This window comes from Malus sylvestris, chromosome 3 (genome assembly GCF_916048215.2).
Source record: "Malus sylvestris chromosome 3, drMalSylv7.2, whole genome shotgun sequence".
Taxonomy (NCBI): Eukaryota; Viridiplantae; Streptophyta; class Magnoliopsida; order Rosales; family Rosaceae; genus Malus; species Malus sylvestris.
The window spans coordinates 13,734,692-13,761,488 of NC_062262.1; the positions used below are offsets into that span (position 1 = coordinate 13,734,692).

Consider the following 26,797-nt stretch of genomic DNA (forward strand, 5'->3'; position numbering starts at 1 on the left):
CATATTATTGCTAGTAATGCTTACCTTATATTGATTGTTCAAAAAAAAAATAAATAAATAAATAAATATTCTTTATATATAGGATGGTGCTATATTTACATACCATTTTTTACCTTTAACACTGTTTTCAACTTTTAGCGTCAGATTAAATGAATTGGAAAAGATCAAAGAATAAAAATTAACCGGAGATGTGTGAGAGATAAAAAAATGTGTATGATAAGACCACCCTTTATATAGTCACCCATGTAATCCTATCTTATTCCAAATCACCCACGTAATCCTATCTTAACATTGTTTATTCTTCTACTTTAATCACTCTTGTATATAATTTTGGTCATAAATCCAATCATTTAAGGGTAGACCAAGCTTTCCTTTCAAGATATAAGACTATGGACACATTTGTTTTGGGTTCAAATTCACTTTACATGGCACTTTGTAACTAGGGACTTGAAAAATTTATAATTGGTCTCTGAACTTTCATTATAGCTTATAATTTGTCCGTAAACTAAAATTTCATTAATTGAGGTTTTCAAATTTAACAAAATGTCTAATATATTCAATTCTAAGTATGTGTTTATAGACCAAATTTAAACAAGGGTGAAACAATTAAATTTAAATTAGGGTGAAAGTTTATAAATCGATTGTGGATCCTATGTCTTGCCACGTAATCTAATTGAGGGGAAATCACACAGATGGACCAATAGTACATATTTTGTTTACTTCATGAACAGTTTAGAGACCAAATCTAATATGCAATGAAAGTTTGGGACCAATCCTCATATATATATATATGCATATGCTAAGCATTTTCTTCATGCATCAGCCACTGAAAGCCATTTATTAATGTAAACTAGCTTATGATCTCAATTACACAAAATTTGTCGATTTTCACGCATGCGGACCGAAAATTGACAATGAAATTTTGCTTTAAAACGAGAGTAATTTTCTATAGTAGAAGGTAATTTCACATTTGTAAGAATAATGAGCGAAAGTGACGTTGTTGATGGAACTCAATCGGTTGGTTGGTGAAGCCGTGAAAATGGGGTAGAAGCAAGAACAAAGGTAAGTGCATGAATCCCAACTCCGAGTTTAGTCTATATGTAGTTTGGAGACTTGACTTAATCGCAATAGTTTCAAATCTAAACTTAGACTTGTGTCACTCGGTTTTGGTTGGTGAAAACATGCCTTGACAAGTGTTTCAACAACCCCAAGCACGAGCCTCTCCAATCATTCTCATCCATTCACCTAAATTGTGCATTTATTTTGCATGTATTTAATTTGGAAAAACGGACGAGAATGCTTGCTTGCTTGTACTTAAAAAATACAATGATGAATACTTAATTGTCGAAAAAGACATTTGGGTTTTTGATCTTCGAAAAAATATGAAAATTAAGTTAATAACAAAATGGATATCATATTTTGCCAAAATAACAATAATTTTCAACAACTGACAATAACGTTACGAATCAAACTGTAATCTTCGAATACAGACGGCACCGCAAACAAAAGAAAAATAATCTCCAAAATACTAACAAAAAGGAAAAGAAAAAAAAAGAATTCTAATTGTTCATTCTTACACGTGACAAAAGAAAAGTCGACTGAAAAAATGCAAAAACTACAAATAAATAAATATATTTACCCAAACACCAAATTCCAAATTGTATTCACTTGCTTGTGATGGCATGGGCCCACCCATCGATCCAGATTCAGATCCATCGAATATTAAAAAAAAAAAAATAATAAAAAAGGGTAGGTAAGCGAATGAGAGATAAAATCGAAAAATATCAAATTTTCTCCCAAGTCCTTGTTCTTTGTGGTAATAATTTTACTATTTCGGGGCCTAAGGAATCAGGTAATTGCACTAATCATCCCCCCTGGAAGGACTCCAAGGAGTCATGTCCATGGGGTAGCTTCCCAGGACCCTTAAGAAGGACGTGAACTCCTGCACCTCCGCCAGCGCGTTCTGTGCCCTGACCTCCGCCATCGATGCCTCGAAGTCCACGTAGAACAGGTACTCGAAGTGCTTCGCCGTCCCCTCGTTCGAATCGCTCACCAGCCTGATCGGACGGTTCCGGTGCGGCCGCGACTCTATCTTCGTCAGGCTGATGTTCCGGAAGGCGAACGCCGATAGGACCTTGAACAGCACCGACGTCCCCTTGTCGTGCGCGAAGACGATGCTCGTCTTGAACGGCCGGTCCGTACGGGGGATGATCGGCTCCCGGGCCAGCATCACGAAGCGGGTCACGTTGCTCGAGTCGTCCTGGATCCCGTTCTCCAAAATCTCCATGCCGTAGAGCTCGGCGGCTCGCGCGGAGGCTATCGCTGCCGTGTCGCGAAGGTTGTTGGCCGCGACGAACTCGGCCGCGCCGGCGGTATCGTCGACGGCCTCGCGGGCGACGTTGAGGCCGAGTTTGGTGAGAGTCAGCTCGCATTGAGCTAAGGCTTGGGGATGCGAAATGACTCGGTTCAAGTACTCCTTTCGGACTCCGGGGAGGGCTAAGAGGCAGTGGTGGACCGGGAGCTGGACTTCTCCAACGATGTGGAGGCGGTGGCGGAGGAGGAGATCGTAATTACGGTGAATTGAGCCGCCGAGGGAGTTTTCGACCGGCAAAACTGCTCGATCGGCGATCCAGAGCTCGACGGCCTGGAAGGCGACTTCGAATTGGTCACAGGGGATGGCCTCGCATTTCGGGTAGGCTTTGCCGGCGGCGGCTTCGGAGTACGCGCCGGGGACGCCTTGGTAGGCCACGCGCAGCTGGGAGCCGTGCATAGGAGCTGGAGAGTAGTCGGTGATGGTGAGTGCCCTGGGAGGCGGAGGCGGCGAAATCGACTTGTCGTCTTCGAGCTTTTCGATGGGGACAATATCGAGGTCAACGGAGGTCTTGTGGCCGTTGACGGAGGCAACATGGTCAGCGGTTCCGGATTTGTCGGAGGGGGTATGGGGTTGCTGGGAGACGACGTTGCTGGCAAGAATGGCGCAGGAGCTCTGCCAGTCGGCGCGACTGGAGCCGACGCCGTTGGGGAAGTGGACGGAGTCGGAGCGGTAGGCGCATTTGAAGACGGGGAGCCGGGTGGGGGCGAGGCGGGCGAGGCGGAGTGCGGGGCTTGTGAGATTGTTTGGTGAGGGCGGAAGAAGAGACTGCATTGTGTTGGGGACTCGGATGGAATTTAGAAAAATGGAAATTGATATTATATATTTTTAAATTTTGTTTTGGGGGAAACTGAAGGCTTGGTGTTCTCTTTGGGAACGTCAAGCTGAGACGAAAGGAGGGTGGCGATGGGTATTTATACATGGAGAGGGAGAGAGAGAGGGGGGGACGAGTCCGTTGAGAACTTGAGAGGAGGTGGAGGGCGGGTTTGGTCAAATCTCACACCTACCACCCTCGCTCGCCTCATGCTCTCTCATTTCTTACAATATTTTATGTTTGCCTTTTTTCTTTTTTTTTTCTTTTGGCTCTACTAATCATTATTATTTTTTTGTTGGATTTTTTATTTATTATATATTCGTTGGATTTTATTTTTACTATTACTTGGGAAGAAATTAATACGTGTCACGTGTGGGATCACGGCGATGTTAGGTCTCTGACTCTCGGTCGTATTGTTTTTGGTTTAATATTGCTTTGAAAATGCTGGGAACCTTCTGTAAACGGACAGAATAAGAAGTGGGATGGCTTCTCAGTCTTTTGATCATTTTGCATTATTGCGCAACGATTGTAATTATTCACTTTTAGCGTTGTAAAATCTTCAGTATTTAACTTAGATGATTGATGATTTTGGGATTTCGTTGATTCTTAGTAGAGTTTAGTCTTTAAAGGGTGATATTTAAAAAACAAAATAAGAAGGTTCAAATGAGAAAACTGCTAGCATTCTTCAAATTAGAGAAGAGGCTGAACGAGAAATTGGAATTGCGGAGATCACTCAAAAAAAACAAATAAATAACAAGTGTTAAGTTGCTTATTTAGTTCGAGAGTGAAGTTAAGGCTATGTTGGGGGTGAGGATTGCTAAGTTCTTGGGAATTGAGGTCGAGTTTGTAAAGAGTGGATCACAAAAAATTGATAGGAGGGGTTTAAAAGTGCACTCCATGATCATTAGAAATGTATGTAAGAGGAATTTGCAAATAACAGCTTAATAAGGAAGATGAAACATTAAGGAAAAGACGTGATAAGAAATCCATTGGCAATATCAAACATACAGACAAGAAAAGAAAAGAAAAGAAACGAAAAGAAAAGAAAAGGAAAGAAAATATATATGTAGGGCATGGTTCAAATCTTGTGTTTGGTATCACTGCCTTGAAGTAACTTTCTGTCCTGACTCCAGCAATATCCTAGTACAAGAAAAGGGGAGTTCCATAGCAAGTTATCAACCTTCAATTTGTTCATGGCACCGGATAAAGTATTTAGAGAAAATTGGAGCATTGGTAAATATTGTCTTCCACATAAGAGTTTACGGGTTTGATTGGTTTTTTGGTTTAGTCAACTGGTGCTGAAGTATTTTAATTGGTCATTTTTGTTTTGTTTTGTTTTTTTGTTTTTGTTTTTGTTTGTTTTTGTGTGGGTGTAATCGGAACAATTTAGTGATTAAATTTGGACAAAAAAACTAGTTCTTTGCTTGGTCGTTCAATCATTTGGTTAGAAGTCGAACTTCAATTTAATTTTAACCTCCCCAATTCTTGACTTGGTTGGTGGCCCACCTACGCACTAGATCCAACGAAGGAAAGCAAATCCTTCGTAGCGGCCTCCTGTGCCAAAAATAAGGAAACACTACCAAAATTAGATACAGATATTTGGTTCTTCTATTGCTTATTTCCCAATCAAGATTTTTTGTGATATGAAATAATGTCAAATCAAATGGAAATATCTTTAATCACCATGATGCACCTCATGTTAAAATAATTTTTACAAACCATAGCTTGATCAACAAGTACTATATAGAGATTTCAAAGATGGATCTTCCAGTGGCTCCCAAGGACATCTCCTTACATTAAATAATTACTAGAATGTGATAGATTTGTTGTTGTTCATTCATGTCTATCGATGCTAATACAATGAACTCGAACAACACACTATCGAGCCCTGCGAGTTAGTGAGATTTTTAGGTGAAGTCAAATTTCATATCTAAGAGCACGTAATATTTGATTATGCATCAAGTAGTGAGTTAGTGAGGGTTTCGAGGTGAAGTCAAATTTTATAAGAAACTTTATAGCTCAATTCCTCATTAGGGTTTCTAAGAGGTAAGTAGAGAAAGCACAAGCTCTCTCCTTCTCTCTTGGAGGCCGGCCACATGAAGAGGAAGATACTACCATCTTCTTCCTCAATCATCCTTTGTTTCAAAACTTGAAGGTTCTCTACCTTGGGAACTTTGGGAGAATTCATTCAAGCATCCAAATCTAAGAATCCAAGAAGCAAAAGATGGAGATGAAGGCTACAAAGTGCAACTCAAGGAGATGAGTGGAGGCCTTCAAAGCCTCCTTGAGTTGAGATTTGAATTCAAATGTATAAAGAAATCTCAACTCTTTATGTGAATTAGAGAGGTTCTTTGGTTAACCACACTACTAGGTTTGAAATTTCATGGTTAAGTTTTGTTTTTTAGTGCATACAAGTATATTTCCGCCGTTTATTTGTTAAATGCATGCATATATGTTGCTCCATGAACTGAGAAATCTTTCGTTCATTATGAAACTGTAGTTCCTTGGCTTGAGACAATGTTTCATTGTTCCTCCTTATAATGACATTGGTTGTTTAATGGTAGGAACATATTTAAGTTTATTGATGAACTTGTTTCTCCAAACAACCTCTGGACTAGCATAAGTAGCGGCATAATATTCTGCTTCACAGCTCTTTCATTCAAAATGAAGACGCATCCATCCTTATGTAGACTTAACACTTTACAGATTTCATATGGTCAAAATCAGATGAGTAGACTTTCACCAACTTCTCATCAGTAAGTTTTTCCGTATTTTGTGTACTCCTAATAAAGAATCCTCAATTATTTAGAAGGAAAGTTATTTATCCTGAATTTAGTTAATCCATAAAAAAAATATTTTCCTATAATAATCGCTAACTCGACAAACTTAAGACTAATACATGAACCCAAGTTAATTCATGTGAATACATTCAATTACTACATGTTTAATGTATACATTAAATCCTAATCTACTTAATTTAATGAGGAGTTGACACTCAGTACTATGGTCTGGTGATATTCCTCTTCACTTGAAAGTGAGATGTCTTAGGTTCGAATCTCGTGGATAGTGAATTTGATACCAAATTAAGCTACCAATTGTGTGGTTTAACCGAACTTCCCATTCCTTCAGTGTAAAAATATCGATGTATTAAAAAAAAGAAGTAGGAGTTAAGATTATTCTCAACACAAGAGCCAAGATATCATAATATAGGGTGCTTTAGATTTTGGCCCTTACAACTCATTATTTCTAGATAAAAACCCATCTATCTTTAAAGATCCAGTTTAAGCTCAAATTTAAAATTTGCAAATATATGGGAACACTATTGACCTATTAATACAATTTATTTACACTCATGCCACTCATACTGTATGGTCCATTTTCCAAATTCCTAAATTTGTGCCAAATTAAAAGTAGTAGAAAAAAATGAAATAAAATGCAAAAAGTGTTTGCATTAACCGTCTCCATGTCAAACTAGAAAAGTAGTTGTTTTTTTCATGATATATTTTGTAGCAATTTTACCCATATTAATTGGTAGGTAAATTAGTTTGTTCCAATTATTTAAAAAAAAAATAATACTACACCTATATTATATATTTTGAATCAAATAACATTCCTCTAACTTGTAGGTAAATTATTTTCTATGTATTGTTATATATTTTAGACACGTTATGTTGTTGTATAAACATGAATGGAACATAATATTGTTGATTTTATACATCAAACAACATTTCTTTTGTTATAGGTAAATTATTTTCCATGTACAAGTACTTATGTTAGACACCTTTTGTTGTTGGTACATACAATATTTTGTATCATTGTAAATAAAAATATTACATTACACCCATGGTATAATTGTTGTATGTAAATTATTGGAAATTAATTTGTAGTTAGGTAATGAACATTTTGCATCATTAGAAATGAACATTTCAAATAGTAGGTAGGTAAATTAATTTGTTCTAATTATATAAAAAAAATTACACTACACCTAGTTATATTTAATTTTTCCAATCATTAAAAACATTTATACTACACCCAACCAAATAACATTTATCTAACTTGTAGGTAAATTATTTTTCATGTATTGTTAGATATGTTAGGCACGTTTTATTGTTGTATAAACATGGGTGTAACATAGTATTTTTAATAGTATGCATCGAACTACATTTCTTCTTAATATAGGTAAATTATATTCCATGTATTAGTACATATGTTAGGCACGTTTTGTTGTTGGTATAAACATTATTTTGCATCATTGTAAAAAAGAGATATTATATTACAGCCATGGTATAATTGTTGTAGGTAAATTAATGTGCATGTAGATAATGAAATACAATGTTCTAATATATTAATAAAAAAAGGGTAAATTCAAAAGTATTCAAGAGTAGGGTGAAAAAAACTAAATCAAATAGTTTTATGAAAATTCAAAGCAATAAATTTTTAACATTAATGTCTTTTTTTTTTCTTGTTGCAAAATCATTTACTCTCTCCTTACAATTAATTGTCTACATCAAATATGTAATAGGGGTATTTTAGGCATGTGAAAAATGTAAAATGTGTGAAGTAATATGAAATTAATGAATTTGCTTATGTGGATCCTAGTCATTGGGTTTTCTTTGAGTAAAAAAGTTATGTAGGGGTTTATATGAAGAAAATTGAGTTGGTAGTGCTAAAATCATATTTTCAGCATAATATATAATAGGGTAATACTTGGGTACTGACTGTTCAGTACCTAAAATTTACTGACTCCAATAAATCAAAGACACCTGTCCAATTTCAAGTCTCAAATCACACAACCAAACACCCCTTGTTCTGCAAACCAAACATCCTTCTTCTCTATCTTCGCCCATAGTTTGCTCCAAACCAGCAAAAACGTTGCAAATCTTTCCCAAAAGCTATTACGCATCTAATTGAACCCATACGATTTAACTTTATAAAAAAGAGTTTCATGCTCTTCCTTGAGGTTCTTTTTCACCCACTGATTGTAACCACTATGGAGATCCATATTAATTAATGGCACAAAATGTGGCTTCAGGATCTTGCTCGTCGCCACAAACATCACCAAGTTGAGATCAAATGGAAAAAAATGACTCTCCGAATTGATGATGACATGTTGCAATCATTGCCATCGTCCATAATGGAGGATGATGATCGCAGTCCTGTAGAAGAAAGGGATTGTGGTCACTAGATAAGACAGGGGTTGCGGGTGCGTTGCCGGAAAAGAGAGGGATTCAGTGTTTTGATGTGGGAGAAGAAGAATGTTTGGTTTGCAGAATAAGGGATGTTTGGTTGTGCGGTTAGAAACTTGAAAATGGACCTGTGTCTTTATTTTATTGGGTAATTACGAGGTCAGTAAATTTTGGATACTAAATAGTCAGTACCCAAGTATTGTCCATATATATATATATATATATATATATATCTTTATATATAAAGTTAGGAGCACTTTTGGGGTCACAGTTTTCACCAAAAATAATTGGACAAAAATACCCCCCAAACAAAGTAGTTTAAAAGCAATCCAAAATAATGCAGGGGTATTTTCGTCATATAAATATTGTTTTTTAATAATTAATTATTTTGTACATTTTTGTTTTGGTACAATTTTTTTAATTTTAATTTTTTTTTAACTTTTTTAATTTTTATAATTAGCACCTGTTTAGGCCCAAAGTAATATTTTGCGCCGAACTTAGAGTCATTCTCGGTCCAGTAATATTCATATAGAATCTTGTCATAGTTTGTCAAAGGTTGGCCAAATCCTATTACGAAGAGGATTGGTTTAGATAAGGGTGAGGTAGTTGAACCTAGTGCAACAAGGAGTCTTAAAGCTGTGAGGTAGTTGAACCTAGTGCAACAAGGAGTCTTAAAGCTAAGGATGCTTAGAATTAGGGGATGAATCTGGTTCGTTAAAGAGTTTGGTTCAAAGTCCTATAGGGGTTAAGATTGGCCGAAACCTGATTAGATTGGGTTGAGGAGTTGTAATCCAAATAAATTTCTAGTTCAGCCATAAGGGGGTTCGCTGCTATAAATAGAGAGGGAAGTGCATCCTTCAAGGCCTCTTCAAATCAACACACAAATTGCCCTGCACAAAGTTTCTCAACAACCCTGAGATTTTTCCCTCTCCCATTTTCTTCTCGCCAACACATATTTAGTTTGGATAGACATCACTGTGAAGGCAACCGGCGACATCTTCAGTTTGGATAGACAACACTGGAGCCTTAGAATCAATCGACCGAGGAGCACCTTCAATTTGGATAGACAACACTGCTTCGAGCCCGACTGGTTATTTATCCAAGTCTCGGTCAACAAGGATTCCCGAGTCCTTATTAGTAAGGGTCATCTCATCAGCCTTTTTGACGAAGTGAGGTGTTACCAGGTTACTACATTCGGCACATTGAAAGCCGAATATGAAATTGAACTTCACAGAACTAGCAGTCTTGTCTCCAGGCTCTAGAATCCGAAGGCAGAGACGTGTTCTTTCCTCGGCCGTAGTCGTAAGATCAAGAATTCAGCAGCGCGCCCAAAGCCACATCAACATATTTTACTCATCGACCAAACTCGGCTAACGAGTTGGCACGCCTCGCACACAATTGAAGGATGTAGTTAGCTTATTAATTACTTGGCATGCGCACCACGCAGGCTTGGTAGTTTTTAGGATTAACATTTTGGCACGCCCAGTGGGACCCAATGCTAAAGCTACGAAGTTCATGACCATTGAAACACGGTCAGTAAAAAAGAAAATAGTCATAGGTAAGTCAACGACTAATTTTCCACTTATAGTCTAAATCCCAGAACAAGATAGCTTGTCACAGCCACATAATCCTCCTGCTGCCGTAACACCTGAAGCCACAAGTACAACATGCCGAGAAAAGAAAATTAATCTCGGCGATCAGACTCGTGATGCAGAAATCCCTACCAAAATGACAAAAGGCGTTTTTTGTTGAAGGATTAGTGGAGGATTATGACTATGACGATGATAAGGCCTCTGATCCACCATTTAGATCTTTTCTTTGGCGACGATTTGAAGAACAATCCTGTCAGTTTGAGCAAATGTTCAGCCAAGAGGTAAAAAGCATACTTAAAGAGATGCGTGATAATAGCGTTGTGCACAACAGATTGCTCGAAGTTTTGGTTAATAAAGTCCACGAAATTGGACCCTTCGATCGACCCAGGCTGCCTCATATTCTAAAGAATAATCCTTTGCCAGCAATACAGGCCGAGATAGAATCTGCTTGGCCTAATTTGATTGACGTAGAAAAAAATGGCGAACTAAGCAGTAGATCAGTCAGAATCGACCGAGGAGCAGAAGCGGTGCCTGTTGTCATGGTTGAAGTCCAGAGACTGATTGATTCGGCCTTAAAAAATGAGCGGAAGTTCCTAAAATTCATCACCCATATCCAACCTTTGTAGAAAGGTTCGAATATCCTAATGGATTCAGGATTCCAGACTTTAGCCTTTTCGTTAGAGAATCATCCTTGTCCTCGTTAAAACATGTGGCTCGATTCATTGCTCAATATGGAGATGTTAACAGTGATTTTCATAAACCACGTCTGTTCAATTTCTCGTTAAGCGACTCAGCGTGCGCATAATACATCAACCTCCCACCCAACTCCATCCAAAGCTGGGAGGAATTAGTCGAGAAATTTCATGAGCAATTCTATCGGCTAATGATGGAAATGTCAGTTTCTTCTTTGGCCAAGATGGCTCAATCATTTGACGAGTCAGCAATGGAATATCTTACTAGGTTTAAATCGGCCAGAAATTGGTGTCGAGTACCCTTTCCTGAAGTCGAGTTTGATAGGTTTGCCCTGAATGGCCTGGATGTGGAGTACAAAAAGAAATTCTTGGGGGACAAACTTCTCAGATATGTACAAATTGGCTCAACATGTTGAGCAATATGATTATTTACTTAGAGAATAGAAAATCTCGAAATCCTCAACCCGATGAACGATCTATACAAACCCAACAGTAAGTTATGCATCAGTCGAAGGTGAAGAATCCTAATATGCCAGTATGGATGCGGCCGAAATAGTAATTGACAAACCATACATATGCAAAGCATTGGCTCATGCTAATTCCAAAGATGTCAAAACTCGCTTGGCCTCTGTGGAAGCCGCTGTCAAAACATCAAAGGTCTACATTTTCGACATCACCAAGGTCGATGCCATCTTCAACCAGTTGTTACTTACAAAGATCGTCGAGCTTTGACCAGGGCATTATATTCCCAAGGCTGAAGATTTGAAAGGAAATATGTATTTGATAGGAGCATATTTATGCGACTTAGTTAGCTTGTTTTCTTGCATTTTCATAGTTTGTTTGTGTTTATTATAGTGTTTCCGTATGACAAAGTTGGCAAGAAAGTGCAATTTGGAGCATTTTGAGACAGTTTTGGGCACCAAATGGATAGCTTATGAATGGAGCAAGATGGATGGACGAATTTGAAGTTCAAGAGGCTAGGAATGTGCTGAAAAGAGTGAAGAAATAAATCCAAGTCAAGGAAGATAAGAAATCAGCTCAAAAGAAGGAACATTATCCAAAATCTTATCCAACCTTATCTTATCTTATCCTATCCTAATCCTATCCTAACTTAATTCCAGTTGCAAAGGGGATTTATTTTCAAATTAAAACACATTAAAATAGGTTTCTAGAAGCCCTTATCCACTCCTACAAAGGTGTTGCACCTTATCCCTTGTTTTTCTAGAAATCAGCCACAAAACAACCTTTCTAGAAGGCCTTATCCCTTGTCCTACAAAAGTGACGCCCCAAACCTTTCTAGAACTTCTAGAAACCAGATTATTCCTTTCCCCCTTGGTTTCTAAAAGCCTAGCCTTTTCCATCAAGGATTGTGTGTTATTATCCTATACAAATTAGGCATTTAAATCCTTTTCCTTTGCTACATAGAGGCTGCGAATTTCAGCCTATAAATACCATCCTTTGCTGCACCATTTAGTCACCACCCTCTACCATATTTTCACTACATCATTCACCTAAACATCCCTCTTGTGCTGTGAGTTTGCAAAGGAGGGGGAAGGAGACTCTTGGAGCCGTGCATGCCATTCAAGGAGCTTGGATTGTTGGAGCGTTTCTAGGTGTTTTCTATCTTTATGTCAATATTTAAATCTATTTATCTTTGTTTATTTGCGAACATGAGGAACTAATCAATTTCCTATACCGTTTCATTTCTAACTCGGCGGGGAAAATGAAGGCTTTTTCCACGCTCTTGAACTTAAGGATTCTGACAAATTCGAATGGCGCAAAGAACATCAGGACGTTTTCACGTAAATCAAGGTTTCCCTCACTACCCTACCTGTCTTCGTGCCACCTCGGCGTGAGAAACCTCTTAAGTTGTATATCTCGGCTATCGAAAATCCACTGGCTGTCCTCTTATGCAAGACAACGACACTGGGTGGGAGCATGCCATTTTTTTCCTTAGCTGCATTTAAACTCAGGAATGACATGCTCATTTTTATTACTCAGGTTCGTTATATGCTCACTCGGCCGATAGTAAAAGGTTGAATTGGGAAATGGACAATGGCGTTGTCCTAATTTTGTTTGCAATATGTGCCCCAAAAAGCTGTCAAATGACAGGTGTTGGCTGATTTCTTAGCTCAACATCCTTTTCCATACAGTTTTTAGGGCAACGACGTTGAAATTGGCATGGTGGAAACATTTTGAATTATTAGACAATGTATTTTGACGGCTCTAGTACCTCGACCTAGGCCGGCGTTGGAATCATCATTCAGTCCATTGATCACTACTGATGGTATTTTTCTCTCAAGTTGGATTTTATTTGTACAAATAATCAGGCCGAATATAAAGCCCTTGTCATCGGCCTTAATATCTTTCATGACTTGAAGGCGGGCATGCTTGTCCTCGACGATTCAAAACTTATGATTAACCAACTCAATAGGGCTTTTCATAGCATGAGTTGTACTCTGGCGCCCTATCATATGGTTGTTAGCTATTTAGCCGAATCATTTGCAAGCATTACGTTCAAGCACATTTTATGAGTTTGAAACACTGATGTAGATGAGTTAGCTCAAATAGCCTTTGGAGCACAACTCTTGGGGGGGCGAACTGGGCCGGGTCATACCAGTGGTGCGAGGTTTACACCCGACCTTGGTTAATTAACAAGTTATCCAACATGACCACGTAATTTGTACACGAGTTATGTCTCTACCTTTGCTGTGGGAACGAAAGGATCCTATAGATATATGCGGGATCGAGACATTACCAGACGACTGGAGAAGATTAATTATGCAGTATCTTGATAATCCTAGTGGCAAACACGACTGCAAGACAAGGGCACATGCCACAAATTACATAATGTACCAGAATGAACTATACTGAAAAGGTGAAGACGGTCTATTGGTATTGTGCCTCGACCTAGAAAAAGCTGCCCAAGCTATTACAGAGATACACGAAGGAATATGCGAGGCTTATCAATCTAAACGTAAAACACATTGGTTGCTTCATCGACAAGGTTGTTTTTGGGCAAGTATGTTAAAAGATTGCATTGAATACATGCGAGGTTGTATACAATGTCAAATCCATGGACCCATACAAAAGGTCCCGGCCAAATTACTTCACTCGGTCACCAAGCCATGGCTATTCAGAGGATGGGCCATGGATGTAATCGACAAATTACGCCGTCTTCCGGATCAGCAAAGTATTCATGGATACTTGTAGCGACTGATTACTTCATATGCTGAGTTAACATCTAAAGAATTTTATAATTTTGTAGAAGAAAACATCGTGACAAGATTCGGCGTACGAGAAATAATTTTAACGGACAACGACATGATTTTTATGGCCGACAGGTTTAAAGAATACACAGCAAGTTTGAAAATTCGGCTTGAGCAGTCCACGCCATATTACCCACAAGAAAACGGATAGGCTGAAGCAAGCAATAAAGTTTTAATCGGTATCCTTGAGAAAATGATAAAAGAAAAGCCTGGTATATGTAACGGATGTATGATTGTGTGTAACAGTGAAGGTTATGACAAAGAGACGTTTTGGTGTCTGCACACCTCGAACGTGGGGGTACGTATTATTGAAGATGGACAATTAAGATAAAAAGTTGCCACGTGTCAAGTTTTGCAGCGTTTTAAGAAAACTAACACGGGTGAGAGATCGTGCTTAATAAACACGTCTGGGTAGTTGGAGTATTCGAGGCTTGCAATGTCCTCTGGTTTACTAGAAGAAATATGTTAAAGGTTTATTCTTTAGCAATAGATCACTTCTTCAAGGTTGAGGCCCGACCAGGAATTATAGGCTGAAGACCTCAGAAGCGAAGGGGCAATGTTTGGGTCCAAAATAATATTTTAGGCTGAGTTTAAAGTCATTCTCAATCCAATAATAATCTTGTCATGGGCTATCCAATCAAGGTTGGCCGAATCTTATTACGAAAAGGATTGGTTTAGATAAGGGTGAGGTAGTCAAACTCTAGTGTAACAAGGAGTCTTAAAGCTAAGGATGCTCAGAATTAGGGGATGAATTTGGTTCGTTAAGAAGCTTGGTTCAAAGTCCTATAGGGGTTAAGATTGGCCAAAACTTGATCAGATTGGGTTGAGGAGTTCTAATTCAAGTAAATTTCTAGTTCGGCCATAAGGGGGTTCGCTACTATAAATTAAGAGAGAAGTGCATCATTCAAGGCCTTTTCAAATCAACACAAAAATTGCCCTGCGCAAAGCTTCTCAACAACCGTGAGATTTTTTCCTCTCCCCCTTTCTTCTCGCCAACATATCTTTAGTTGAGATAGACAGCACTGTGAATGCAACCAGCGACATCTTCAGTTTGGATAGACAACACTGGAGCCGTATAATCAGCCGACTGAGGATCACTTTCAGTTTAGATAGACAACATTGCTTCGAAACCGACTGGTTATTTATCCAAGTCTTGATCAACAAGGATTTCCGAGTCCTTGTTGGTAGAGGTCGTCTCATCAGCCTTCTCGGTGAAGTGAGGTGTTACCGGGTTACTACATTCGGCACATTGAAAGCCGAATTTGAAATTGAACTTCGTAGAACTAGTAGCCTTGTCTTCAAGCTTTGAAACCCGAAGGCCGAGACGTGTTCCTTCCTCGGCCGTAATCACAAGATCAAGAAGTCAGTAGTGAGCCTAACACCACATCAACATATTTTATTCCTCAGCCGACGAGTTGGCACGCCCCGCACATAACTGAAGGTCGTAGTTAGCTTATTAATTACTCGGCTTGCATGCCACGTAGGCTTGATAGTTTTTAGGGTCAACAGTACCTCACAATAGGCGAGAAATTCTTTATTGTGATGGGAATATAGGTGGTAATAATGTGATTCAATCGCTCCACAATAAGTTAGCAATAATGTGATTCAGCAAGTTGTTTATTAAATATTATTTTCTTTATTTTTAAACATGTTCAAAACATCTTAAGAGGCGCATAGTGCCGGTTATAAAAAATGTCTTTCGCACACACATAATAATATGATTCAATAAGTTGTCAAACGATTTTTTTTTAATTTTTTTTTAACAAATGATATTATCTACACTAAGGGGAAGATGGGTGGGCTTAGCCTCACAATGAGTTATCAATAATATGATTCAATCAGTTGTTTATTAAATATTATTTTCTCTATTTTTAAACACATTCAAAACATCTTAAGAGCCGCGTACCGCCGGTGATAAAAAAAAGTCTTTCACACGTGCACAATAATGTGATTCAATTAGTTGTATTATTTTCTCTATTTCTAAACACTTAACAGGCACGTAGTGCCAGTTATAAAAAAGGTTTTTTGCACGCACATAACAATATGATTCAATTAGTTGTCAAATGATCGGTTTTTTTTACTAATGATATTTTCTAGGGAACTTTAACGAAAAGCTCCCGGTTCTATTTACTTTAACGAAAAACCACATTTTTACACTAAAAAGTTATGGTACTATTCACTTTACCCTTTATTTTGTCGTTATTGTTAAAACTCAAAGTTTTCAAGTTTTTTTCATTAATTTTCCTTATTTTCTACAGTAAGGGGGAGGGAGGTGGGATTAACCTCATACTGGGTTAGCAATAATATAATTTAGTCAATTGTTTATCAAATATTATTTTCTTTATTCTTAATGTAAATTCAATAGAATGTATATGGAAATTGAAAGACCAATTTTATTATATGGAGTCGGCTACTTTGATTGGTTTATGAGGGGTTTCTTTTAGCATGGTTGAATATTATTCATTTACTTCATATATTTGACTTTCTTTTTGTCATGAAAAAAATTATTGGAGCAATTCAAGCATATAAATACATTTAAAACATGTAAGTCATGTGTAACACACCGTGGTTCAAAAAATGCCTCGCGTGCATGAAGGCACTAATATAAATCTTAGATGGATCATATTAAGCAATCACAATCCAGTCTTCCTTTACAATAGGATTAATAGCTAGTAACATGACAGTCCTGTTCTTCTGTACTCTATAGTCTAAGGAAATTGTGGTCACATAGAATTTGATCTAATCCAACGGTGAAAGAGAATAAATGTTCCTTCACTTTGATTGTTTTACTTTTTCATCCACCATTGGATTAGAGACCAAAGTAAAGAGTGATGTCAATCTCAGAAATCATTTTGGTTAAAAATTCTATATTTTATACCATAGAGTAAGGAAATGAGACTGAGTGACATAATAAGGTTGAGGTATGTGTAATTCTGTTTTTGTTAAGCAAGCAGAAGTAAATATGGGAAACATTACTCATCCATCAATCATTTCATACCTTATTAACTTAATAATCTTGTACGAGAATGATTGCAAAATGTTGGAAAAGCTAGGCTGTTATGTAATTGGAAGGAGGTACGGAGGACCACTCTTTGAAAGGAAGGGCACATGGGGAAGGAGGGCCCCTAAAGAAGGATATCCGATCTGAGATGCCCTTTCGTCAGTCGTGTTGTTTTTCTGTTCTTGCATTCATCCATCAAACTCAACACCACAATTTTCACGTGGCTGGTGGAGGAAAGGGATTCCCTTTCAATCAAATCTACCAAATTCACCAATTCAAATATTTAAAATTTGATTTAACAGCTAACGTTATTATAACTTTTAAATGGGATTTTTGTTTTTAGTCGTTAGATCAAATTTCAAGGATCTGAATTGATGGATTTAGTAAAAGGGATCCGGAGAGGATCCCTTTCCGCTGGTGGAATCCTTAATTTGCTCTCATTTACCCATTAATTTAGTACTTTTATGCCAAAATAAACTAATTAGAATCTTATATGAAATGTTTGCATTATTGAGCAAAAACTCTGCCCAAAATTTCGTAGTTTATGGTATTTCTCTCTTTTTTTTTTTCCTTTTTTTTTCCAAACATAAGCTATGGTGATAATTTATTGATACGAAACACGATTGCCAAAAGGATGCCAATTAAATACATATTTTTCAGTGGCCAAATTTTTGATTTGGAAAGAATAAGCGTGCATTAAGCAACTTTAAGTAATCCTTTATATGGCATCCACAATGAACAAGGAAACGCATAAGAACCATGGGTATTGTATGTAAGACATATTCTAAAATCACAACAACAAGGTATTAGGATCATGAATAAATCAAATCAATATAAAATAGAGATTAACTAATTATATTAAACTTATTTGTGGAATACGGAAGACATTGCAGATTTCTAGGTTGTCTTCTACTTCCAGTATTTCAATAATCTCTCTGCTATATGAATAGGGTTCAGCGTATCTGAGAGATTAAGTGTATGGAAGTAGGGACTTAACTATAGTATTTATATCATTAGGGTTTAATCATAGCCAGCCTATTATTGGTTGTGAAAGTCAAACCCTATCACTTAAGTGTTTACGTCCCACCATGATACTATATCTTTGTAGTGAAATCCATCAGATTTCTTTACGTCAATCGCAACGGATAAGACTCCATAATCCTTATTTCATTAGGATTATTAGATTACTTAAGTTGTTAACAACACAATAAACAAGTGGCCTACAACATAAGTAATCCAATACATCATTCATTGTCATTCACAACCTTACATTCTCCCACTTGAATGTCAATGATTTATCCTAACAAATAAGAACTCATGGTGATCACTGAGTCTTCATAAGTATGCAACAACCTTTCCTAGCAACCTGTCACTTTGAATCGAATGCATAACCAAAGAAACAAAGAACAACTTTGTATGTTCCTTGCACTCCAAGATCACATAAACATTCAACTTAAAGCACTTTGTTGCTAACAAAGTCATGGTGTCAAGAGCTAATAGTCAAACATTAGCTCACAATAGTCGAACTGAAAATATGAAAATATATTTTAGTACAAAAGTAGTTCACAAAAGAACTCAACAACGTTGGTAACAACATCCAACTTTTCTGTCAATTTAGAATATGATAAGAGAACAAGTAAAATATGACATACTATTTACAAAATCAGGATCTCTTATTAAAATTTATGAACAAAACTTAAACAAAAAGCTCTTAAAATATCAGCCACTAACACTTCAAAATTTTAACACAAAAGGTAATCTCTTACTCCCACTGATTAAAAGAGACAAAATTATATAAATTATTATTACTTCCATTGATTAAGAGAGTAAAGAAAAACTTTGTAAAGGTCTACAGAATGAAACAAATACCTTTCAAATACTCACATTAGCAAAACATTAGCCATGGGATCTAAAACATAAAATTTGTGAGCTCAACATCTTTATTCTAGATATTTGTAGGGAAGTGATTCTTGTGACTGAAAAACTATACAAAATCATTTTGTCAGTTTTGTTCATCTAACATTTGACAGAAATAGAAAACTTTAACTAAATGTTTTCTTACTGCATCAAAAACATATAATTCTAGAATCATCTTTAGACAGAAACTAATTATATTAGGTTTGCATAGCTAAAACATAAAATACAAGGGCAAACGTATATAGCTTCAACACTTTTGAGCAAATGAAGTATATGCAATCTTGTCAATTTCATGTTTCAATATACATTGATTTATAGTTATACTGAATAAGAAAACACTTTTGAGCAGATTAATAATTTATCAATAACATATAAATCACAAGTCCAATTTCTTGAACCACAAACAAAAATTAATAAGCAAAACACTTTTGAGTAGAATATATTCATTAACCCTTCTTGAATTTCCTACAAGATTAGTTGCATATATAAAATATAAACTAGTATGGTAATGTACGTTTTATCTACCAAAACTATGACCATTAAAAACATGCAAAATTGATGAGTGTGAAGCTCATAATACGTTATTTCTCCCACTTGGGCAAACACTCAAAATTGCAATTTTAAACACTAGAGAAAGTGGTTTTCATATAACAAAATATAGGCTAGTTGAATCAATAAAGATAGTGTACACAATCCATTATATAATATAACATGGCAATTTTTTACAAAGTTTGAAGTTAGAAAAATCTATCAAAATTGTAATCAAATAGGACACATTGCAAGGTATGCAAAACTCCATTAGTATTTCCCAAGCTCCACCAAAATTTCAGATTTAATCATAATTTAAATAAAACCAATTTACAATCTTTAATATGCTCAAAACATGAAAATTTCTTAAATAAATTTACTGAGTCACAAAATAGTTGATTTGGACATAATAAACCAATCTATATGGATCAAAATTAGGATTATATAAGGAACAATATCTCAACATCATTAACCGATAAAAGTGACAAGTGATTAGATAAACCAATAGCTACAAAATTTATTTTAGTGTATGAGAGAAGACACATATGTGTTAAAGATTAGGTCATAAATTAAAATGACCCCTTATAAGAGAATCCAAACTTAAAATTTATGTTTTAATTCTAAAACAAAGTCGATTAAAGTAAACACATAGATATCTCAACAACATCAAATTTTCAACAATAATTTTAATCCAATTTAGAACTCACAGAAAATTAAGGAAAAAGATTGACAAATTTACCTACTCATTCTCGATTCTGAAAGATTCATCATGGAAGTAGTCGAGTTGTGGAGGATCGAACCAACTCCAAATTGCATGATTGTTACACCTTTGGGCAGAAACTAATCATGCAAAGAAAATACCTACATAGCTAGCCAAAACATAAAATACACAACATACATATAGCTTCAACAACTTTGGCCATATGAAAATATGTTAGAAGTACTTTATGATTTTCTATAATACTAATTTATAATTGGTGAGTGATTTCCTGAAATTCCCATTGGGACAAAAGTATTTACCATATAAATTAGAATTCTGATTTTTCAAAATAATCCTTTAGAACAGTATTAAATAACCGTTTTGTTGGATATTCAATGATTCTCAAAAGATTCAATCAGACACAAAAATATGTCGTTGTTGACATTGAACAATGGAGTTCTCGAAAGATGAAACATGGTTATTCAGTTATTCGATAGGGACCAAAATGATTAATTAGTAAATTGATGCCACTTTCCAATTTTCTCTCAAAAGACAATTATCATCATAATCAGAATTGATGACCAAACAAAACATTGGTTTAAGCAAAACAAACCAATACATCTTTAAATCAAAATTTAATTAGTGTTGTCTATAAAATTCATTAGTATTGATAATTTGCATAAAATAAGGACATATTGAAACCATAAACTTGTATAATAATTGGTACCAATAGACGTACACAAATCAGTGAAACAATATCACATAACAAAACTAGTATTGAAGTACCAAAATTCAGCAGTACTACTTTAGTTTGCAAATTTACTAAAAACTCAATTCTCTTTAAATTGTCATGAAAATTTTTAGGTATGCACTAGACATATATGGCTACTATTTCGCAAAATTTCATGATTTTTTAAAATTTTAAGCGAGCCAAAAATGAGTTCGAAAAGAGAGGTGCTGCAGAAAATGTTCAGTACAGACCTGAGATTACAAATTCACCAAATATTCATTGTTCATCCGATATGCATGAAAATTTTCAGACATAAAGAAAACATACAACACTGTTAATTCCAAAAATTTCATAATTTTTGAGATTTTACAAGTATACTAAAAACAAAATCGAAATAAGTTGTGCTGCTGAAACAACAGAAATTCTGCAAAACATACCCGAGACTAAATAATTCACCAAAACTTCAATCTTCTTCCAATGTGCATGAAAATTTCCAGAAATAAAGTAGACATATAAATTTACTGTCACTCAAAACTTCATAATTTGTTCGATTTTACAAGTGGGCTAAAAATAAAATCTAAATGGAATGTCCTGCAGAAACCGCATAAATTATGCAGTACAGTCTTGAGATTAACAATTCACCAAAAATTCTTTTTCAAACCAATGCTCGTGAAAATTTTATATTTAAAACAAACATCTCAATGTATATCATACTAAAATTTCATGAATTTATGAGTTACATAGATAAATCAAAATAATATCACAAACAGACTATTCTGCAGAAGTCTACAGAATTCCAGCAACATGGTATCACACTTAAAATTTTACCATAAATCCATTTCTGGTCCAAAAACAGTGAAAAATTACCAGCATCTAAAATCCATTTAATATTACAACATGATCGAATTTCATAAAATTTGAAGTTAGGGAAGTCTATCACAGGTTAGTGACGACTGCATGGTTTTCCTTTTTATGTGAGTTTCTTACCTTTTTCCACATATCACATTTTTAATTGTATAGAAATATGCACTTATACCAAACAAGAGTCTGCAAAAGATTTACGACACCATTGAAGAAACTCTCCAAAATCTCAATTAAGAATCAATAGCCCAGAACTACTCATATAAATGAGGTATATGAATTTCAAATTTGTCAAAATAACTAAAGTCCATCAATATCGCAAGATTTATGGTTCGAAAATAATCTAATTCGTTGAAAGCCCCAATAAAAGTTTCATTTTAACAGATTTAATTAATCATGAAATCAATAAACAATATAATTAAAAAAAACACAATAAACCTAAAGCCCTGATGTAATCCTTCTCTGCAGCACAATAATAATTTTCTGGAAAAAGAAGACAACCCTATATACTCAAGAAAACTCCATATACTACCGAAAGGAAGAAAAAAGACAATTAGCCGGTGACTAATTATGAACTCCAAATTCACCATGTAGTTAAATTATTTCCCTTTTATTTTTCATGCCCAATTTCAATTTATTTGGACCTAAATCCCTAAACAAAAAATGCAGACTCAGTGATACAAAATTGCGGAAGCATCTTTTATGAAGTCTCACAGGATCGATTAGTCAAAATAGCCAACCAAATGAGAAACACAAATTATGCTTCACTTGTGTCAATCATCTACAGTTAATCAAATTACCTGTGAATCGAACCCTAAGCTTGTTGTGTGGCTCTGATATCACATGTAAGACATATTCTGAAATCACAACAACAAGACATTAAGATCACAAATAAATCAAATCAATATAAAATAGAGATTAACTAATTATATTAAATTTATCTGTGGAATACGAAAGACATTGCTGATTTCTAGGTTGTCTTCTACTTCCAGTACTTCAATAATATCTCTCTACTATATGAATAGGGTTCAATGTATCTGAGAGATTAAGCGTATGGAAGCAGGGACTTAACTATAGTATTTATATCATTAGGGTTTGATCACAACCAGCCTATTATTGGTTGTAAAAGTCAAACCCTATCACTTAAGTGTTTAAGTCCCACCATGATACTATATCTTTGTAGTGAAATCCATCAGATTTCTTTAGGTCAATTGCAAAGGATAAGACTCCATAATCCTTATTTCATTAGGACTATCAGATTTCTTAAGTTGTTAACAACTCAATAAACAAGTGGCCTACTACAGAAGTAATCCAATACATCATTCATTGTCATTCACAACCTTACATTGTATTGATATGACACAATGGATCATTGGTTGCATATCTAAAACCTAGGAACACAAAAAGCCATCGCTAAGAAGCATGGCCACACAAATTGCTAGGCAGCACAAACATACATAAAACACAACTTAGCTGAGAAGGAAACGACTGTTGGCTCATCTCCATGGTGGAAAAAAGGCACAGTCATCCAAGCCATCTGCGGCATCACTGTTGGCTCATCTAGTTTATGGTATTTTTTTCTTAATATCGAAAGAAGTAAAGCGTTCTTTTGAACTTGCACACTTAATGGTAATGATTGTAATGTGGAATACGAACAAACAAAACTATTAAAAGAGTGGTCATTGTATAGCTTGTAGAGGTATCAAACTATTTTCACTTGTAAGTTTGAAGTTTTAGCTTTGACTCAAATGCATGACGAGTTTGATAACTATCATGACTGACTCATTGTATAGCTTGTAGGGGTAGCATCAAATTGATCGATTCAAACTGTTTTGGGCAGTTTGATTTGGTTTTGATCAAGAATAAAATAAAGTACAATTTAAAAATCAAACCCAACCAAACAAAACCACATAAGTGTCAACATATTATAATTGTATTGACTATTAAAAATTCGTATATTTGTTTGTAATTTATGCTTATGTGAGTTTGTAACTAATAAGTCATTTGCTAGCGTCAGATTTTAGTTAATTGAATCTTAGTCTTAGTGTTTAAAAAAAAAGCCCCGAGGCGTGCCTAGGCGGCTTCGGAGACGGGGCATCAGTGAAATCGCATCTGGCCAGTAAGAGTAGGCGAAAACTCGCCTAGACATGGCTAAGGCACACCTAAGGCGCTCAATTGGGTGTCATTTTTGTGTAAGAGTTGCCGGAATCTGAAAATCTTTCTATTGAATTTAAAAGTTGCAGACGCAGTGATGCTGCTTGAAGAAGATGAATAACACGGAGTCGTTTGGTGTGCTTTCATTTTCTCATTTTTTCTATATTACATTTTTGGCTGATTTTTGGTTCTCTTTAAACTGACTTCCAGCCTATTGACTCCAACTGTCCAACATATTTCCCAACTTCCAGCATCTTCTTCAGCATATTCTCCCATTATATATATTAGATTTTATTTTTAATATTATTTTATGAATTTCAAGCATTTCTATAAAAATATCTTATAGCTGTATATTGTTATTCCTTAAAAAGTGATTGGCTAGCAAGAAAAAACATGTATTTTTTTGTAACGTTATATTTTTTTTTCTTTTTGTCTTTTCTTTTAAGTCTCTTAAGTATTCCACCAAAATCTTATATGGTATGTATAATTACATATAATTTATACTAAAAATTAAGTGTTGTGAGGCTTCGCCTTCCGCATAAAGGCTTTTGCCTAGACAGGGGTATCCACAGAATGTCTCACCTAAACCTTCGCCTTTTTAAACATTTATCCTAATTGGTTTGATGAGTTTGTTATGCTCTGAAATACATAATATTTTGATTGGTTTAGAAAACTAAAACTTTTGAAATGCTGGATCTATTTTATTGAACTAAATCAAACTAAACTGATCAATAATGATTTTCTTTTAATGGTGGTATTAGTCAAAACCAGACCATTATTCGTGGAATGCTAATTGATTTGGTTATACTGTTTGTGTCAAATCGAAACACGGTCATTCATAATAGCCTGACTCAAATTGTCTTTCTCCAATATGATTAAAAAATAAAAACATCAAGGGCATTAATTAAATGTAGGGCAAATTAATTCTAAAAGGAGTATTATGTGACCGATTAAGCGGTAAGAAACTAGTGGACATATGATATGAGGCTAGTTAATCACATCTCAAGAAATCTCGAAGGATATTATAAGAGTTTAAACTTACAGAAAATTTAGGTTTGTTCATAAAACGTCATATTATTTTCACTGTTCGGTAGTGTCGTAAGTTCGTAACCATCAAAGTCATGACTCATTTAATCATCATATCTGCACCTTGCAATTATTCTGACTTGGGTCATGGGTTTCCGCATCCACTGAAAACCTACAAAAGCAATCGTGTCCGTAATTGGTTGAAGCTTTATTGTCCGAACCTCCGTCGGCCGGTCGACAACACACTCAACCAGTTAAGATCGAAGTTTAGTTTTGATCGAAGTCTATGACATTATTTTTTGGGTAAATTACATAAAATTACCTCAATTATTGGGTTAATCACAATTTTATATCTCATTTTTAAAAAATGTCAATGTCATATATCATCTTACGAATTTGTTACAATTTCATACATTTCGTCAGTTTGTCTGACAATTCTTCCTTTAAATACTGACCTGGCTTGAGACATGGCCCATTCTTTATTAAAAAATAATTAAATATTAAAAACTAAAAAAAGATCATTTAATTTTTTTTTGCATGGGGGACCCACCCCTTATCCCCTCACATTTCTTCCATGCTCCTATCTTCCCCCAACCTAAAACGAGAACCACCCAACCCAGATCCCATCCGCCTTCGCCTCCTCCACTTCCAGCTTCTCCTCCTGCTCCTCCACCTTCTTCAACTGCATTGCTTCCACCCCCCGGGCGTGCCTCCACTGCCTCACTGAAAAGGAAAATGTTGGTAGCTAAAACCCTAATAAACCCAACCCCATCACTCAAGCTCCCAAACAACCCTTCCCTCCGCCCCAAACCCCTATTTCTCTCTCAATCTGCAACTTTCTCCCCTAATCCCCGTCGTCCCCTAATCTCACTCCAGGGCAACTCCGAGTTGATATCCTCACCAAGTCTTTCCCCTTCATCCAGAAATTCCGAGGCAAGACCATTGTCGTCAAGTATGGCGGCGCTGCCACGAAATCAGAGTCCCTCTAGGCCTCCGTCGTCCACGACCTAATTGTCGGCCTCAGGCCTATCTTCGTCCACGGTAGTGGCCTCGAGATCAACCTCTTGCTCCAGTTGGGGGGGGGGGGAAGCGGCATGGTTGAAGAAGGTGGAAGAGCAAGAGGAGAGGTTGGAAGTGGAGAAGGCGAATGAGGGTGGGATCTGGGTTGGGTGGTTCTGGTTTTGGGTTGGGGGAAGACGGGAGCGGGGAAGAAAGGTGAGGGGGATAATGGGTGGGTCCCCCATACAAAAAAAATATTAAATGATTTTATTTTTTTAGTTTTTAATTTTTAATAGAGAGTGGGCCTCGTCTCAAGCCATGTCACTATTTAACGAAAGAATTGACTGACAAACTGACGGAAGATATGAAATTGTAACAAATTCGTAAGATGAGGTATGACATTGACATTTTTTTAAAGATGAGGTATGAGACTGTGACTGGCCCAATAGTTGAGGTAGTTTTATGTAATTTACCTTTTTTATTGCTTTTTAAGTTTTGATTGAAGTCTTTAACATTAATGTATTAATGAATTTACATGTCAGTCAAATATTTTTTTTAAATAAAAATTGGTAATTGATTTAATACTGTAATACTCACGTGTTTGTTAATCTCATAAATAATTTACATCATGAATATTTCGTTTTGATTCTCCTTCTTTAAAATGTACCAATTTTTTTTAAATGTAAAATGTACCAATTTTTTATGTAAAATCCATTCAATTATTTTAACCATTTTTTAAACTTATATGAATACATTATTATTTTTATTTGAAAATGTATCAATATCAAGTTTATTCAAAAAAATATTAATGATATTAAGCCTAATCTATTACTATAATATTTATTAATGAAAAAATAATAACTATCAAACTGCCCATAATAAACCATAAATAAGTAGCTAGACGCTCTCCTAAATTTCAAATCCAGACAATCAAAGTATTTATCCAGTAATTAATTA

The 26,797-nt window shown here is 35.7% G+C and overlaps 1 protein-coding gene across 1 annotated transcript; it reads right to left on the reverse strand.

Moving 5' to 3' along the window:
• Positions 1–1,437: 1,437 nt before the first annotated feature.
• On the reverse strand, positions 1,438–3,334 carry LOC126615810 (arogenate dehydratase 3-like). The gene has a single exon (XM_050283712.1). The coding sequence runs from the start codon at positions 3,143–3,145 to the stop codon at positions 1,862–1,864; it is 1,284 nt and encodes a 427-aa protein (XP_050139669.1). The 5' UTR covers positions 3,146–3,334; the 3' UTR covers positions 1,438–1,861.
• Positions 3,335–26,797: the final 23,463 nt, after the last annotated feature.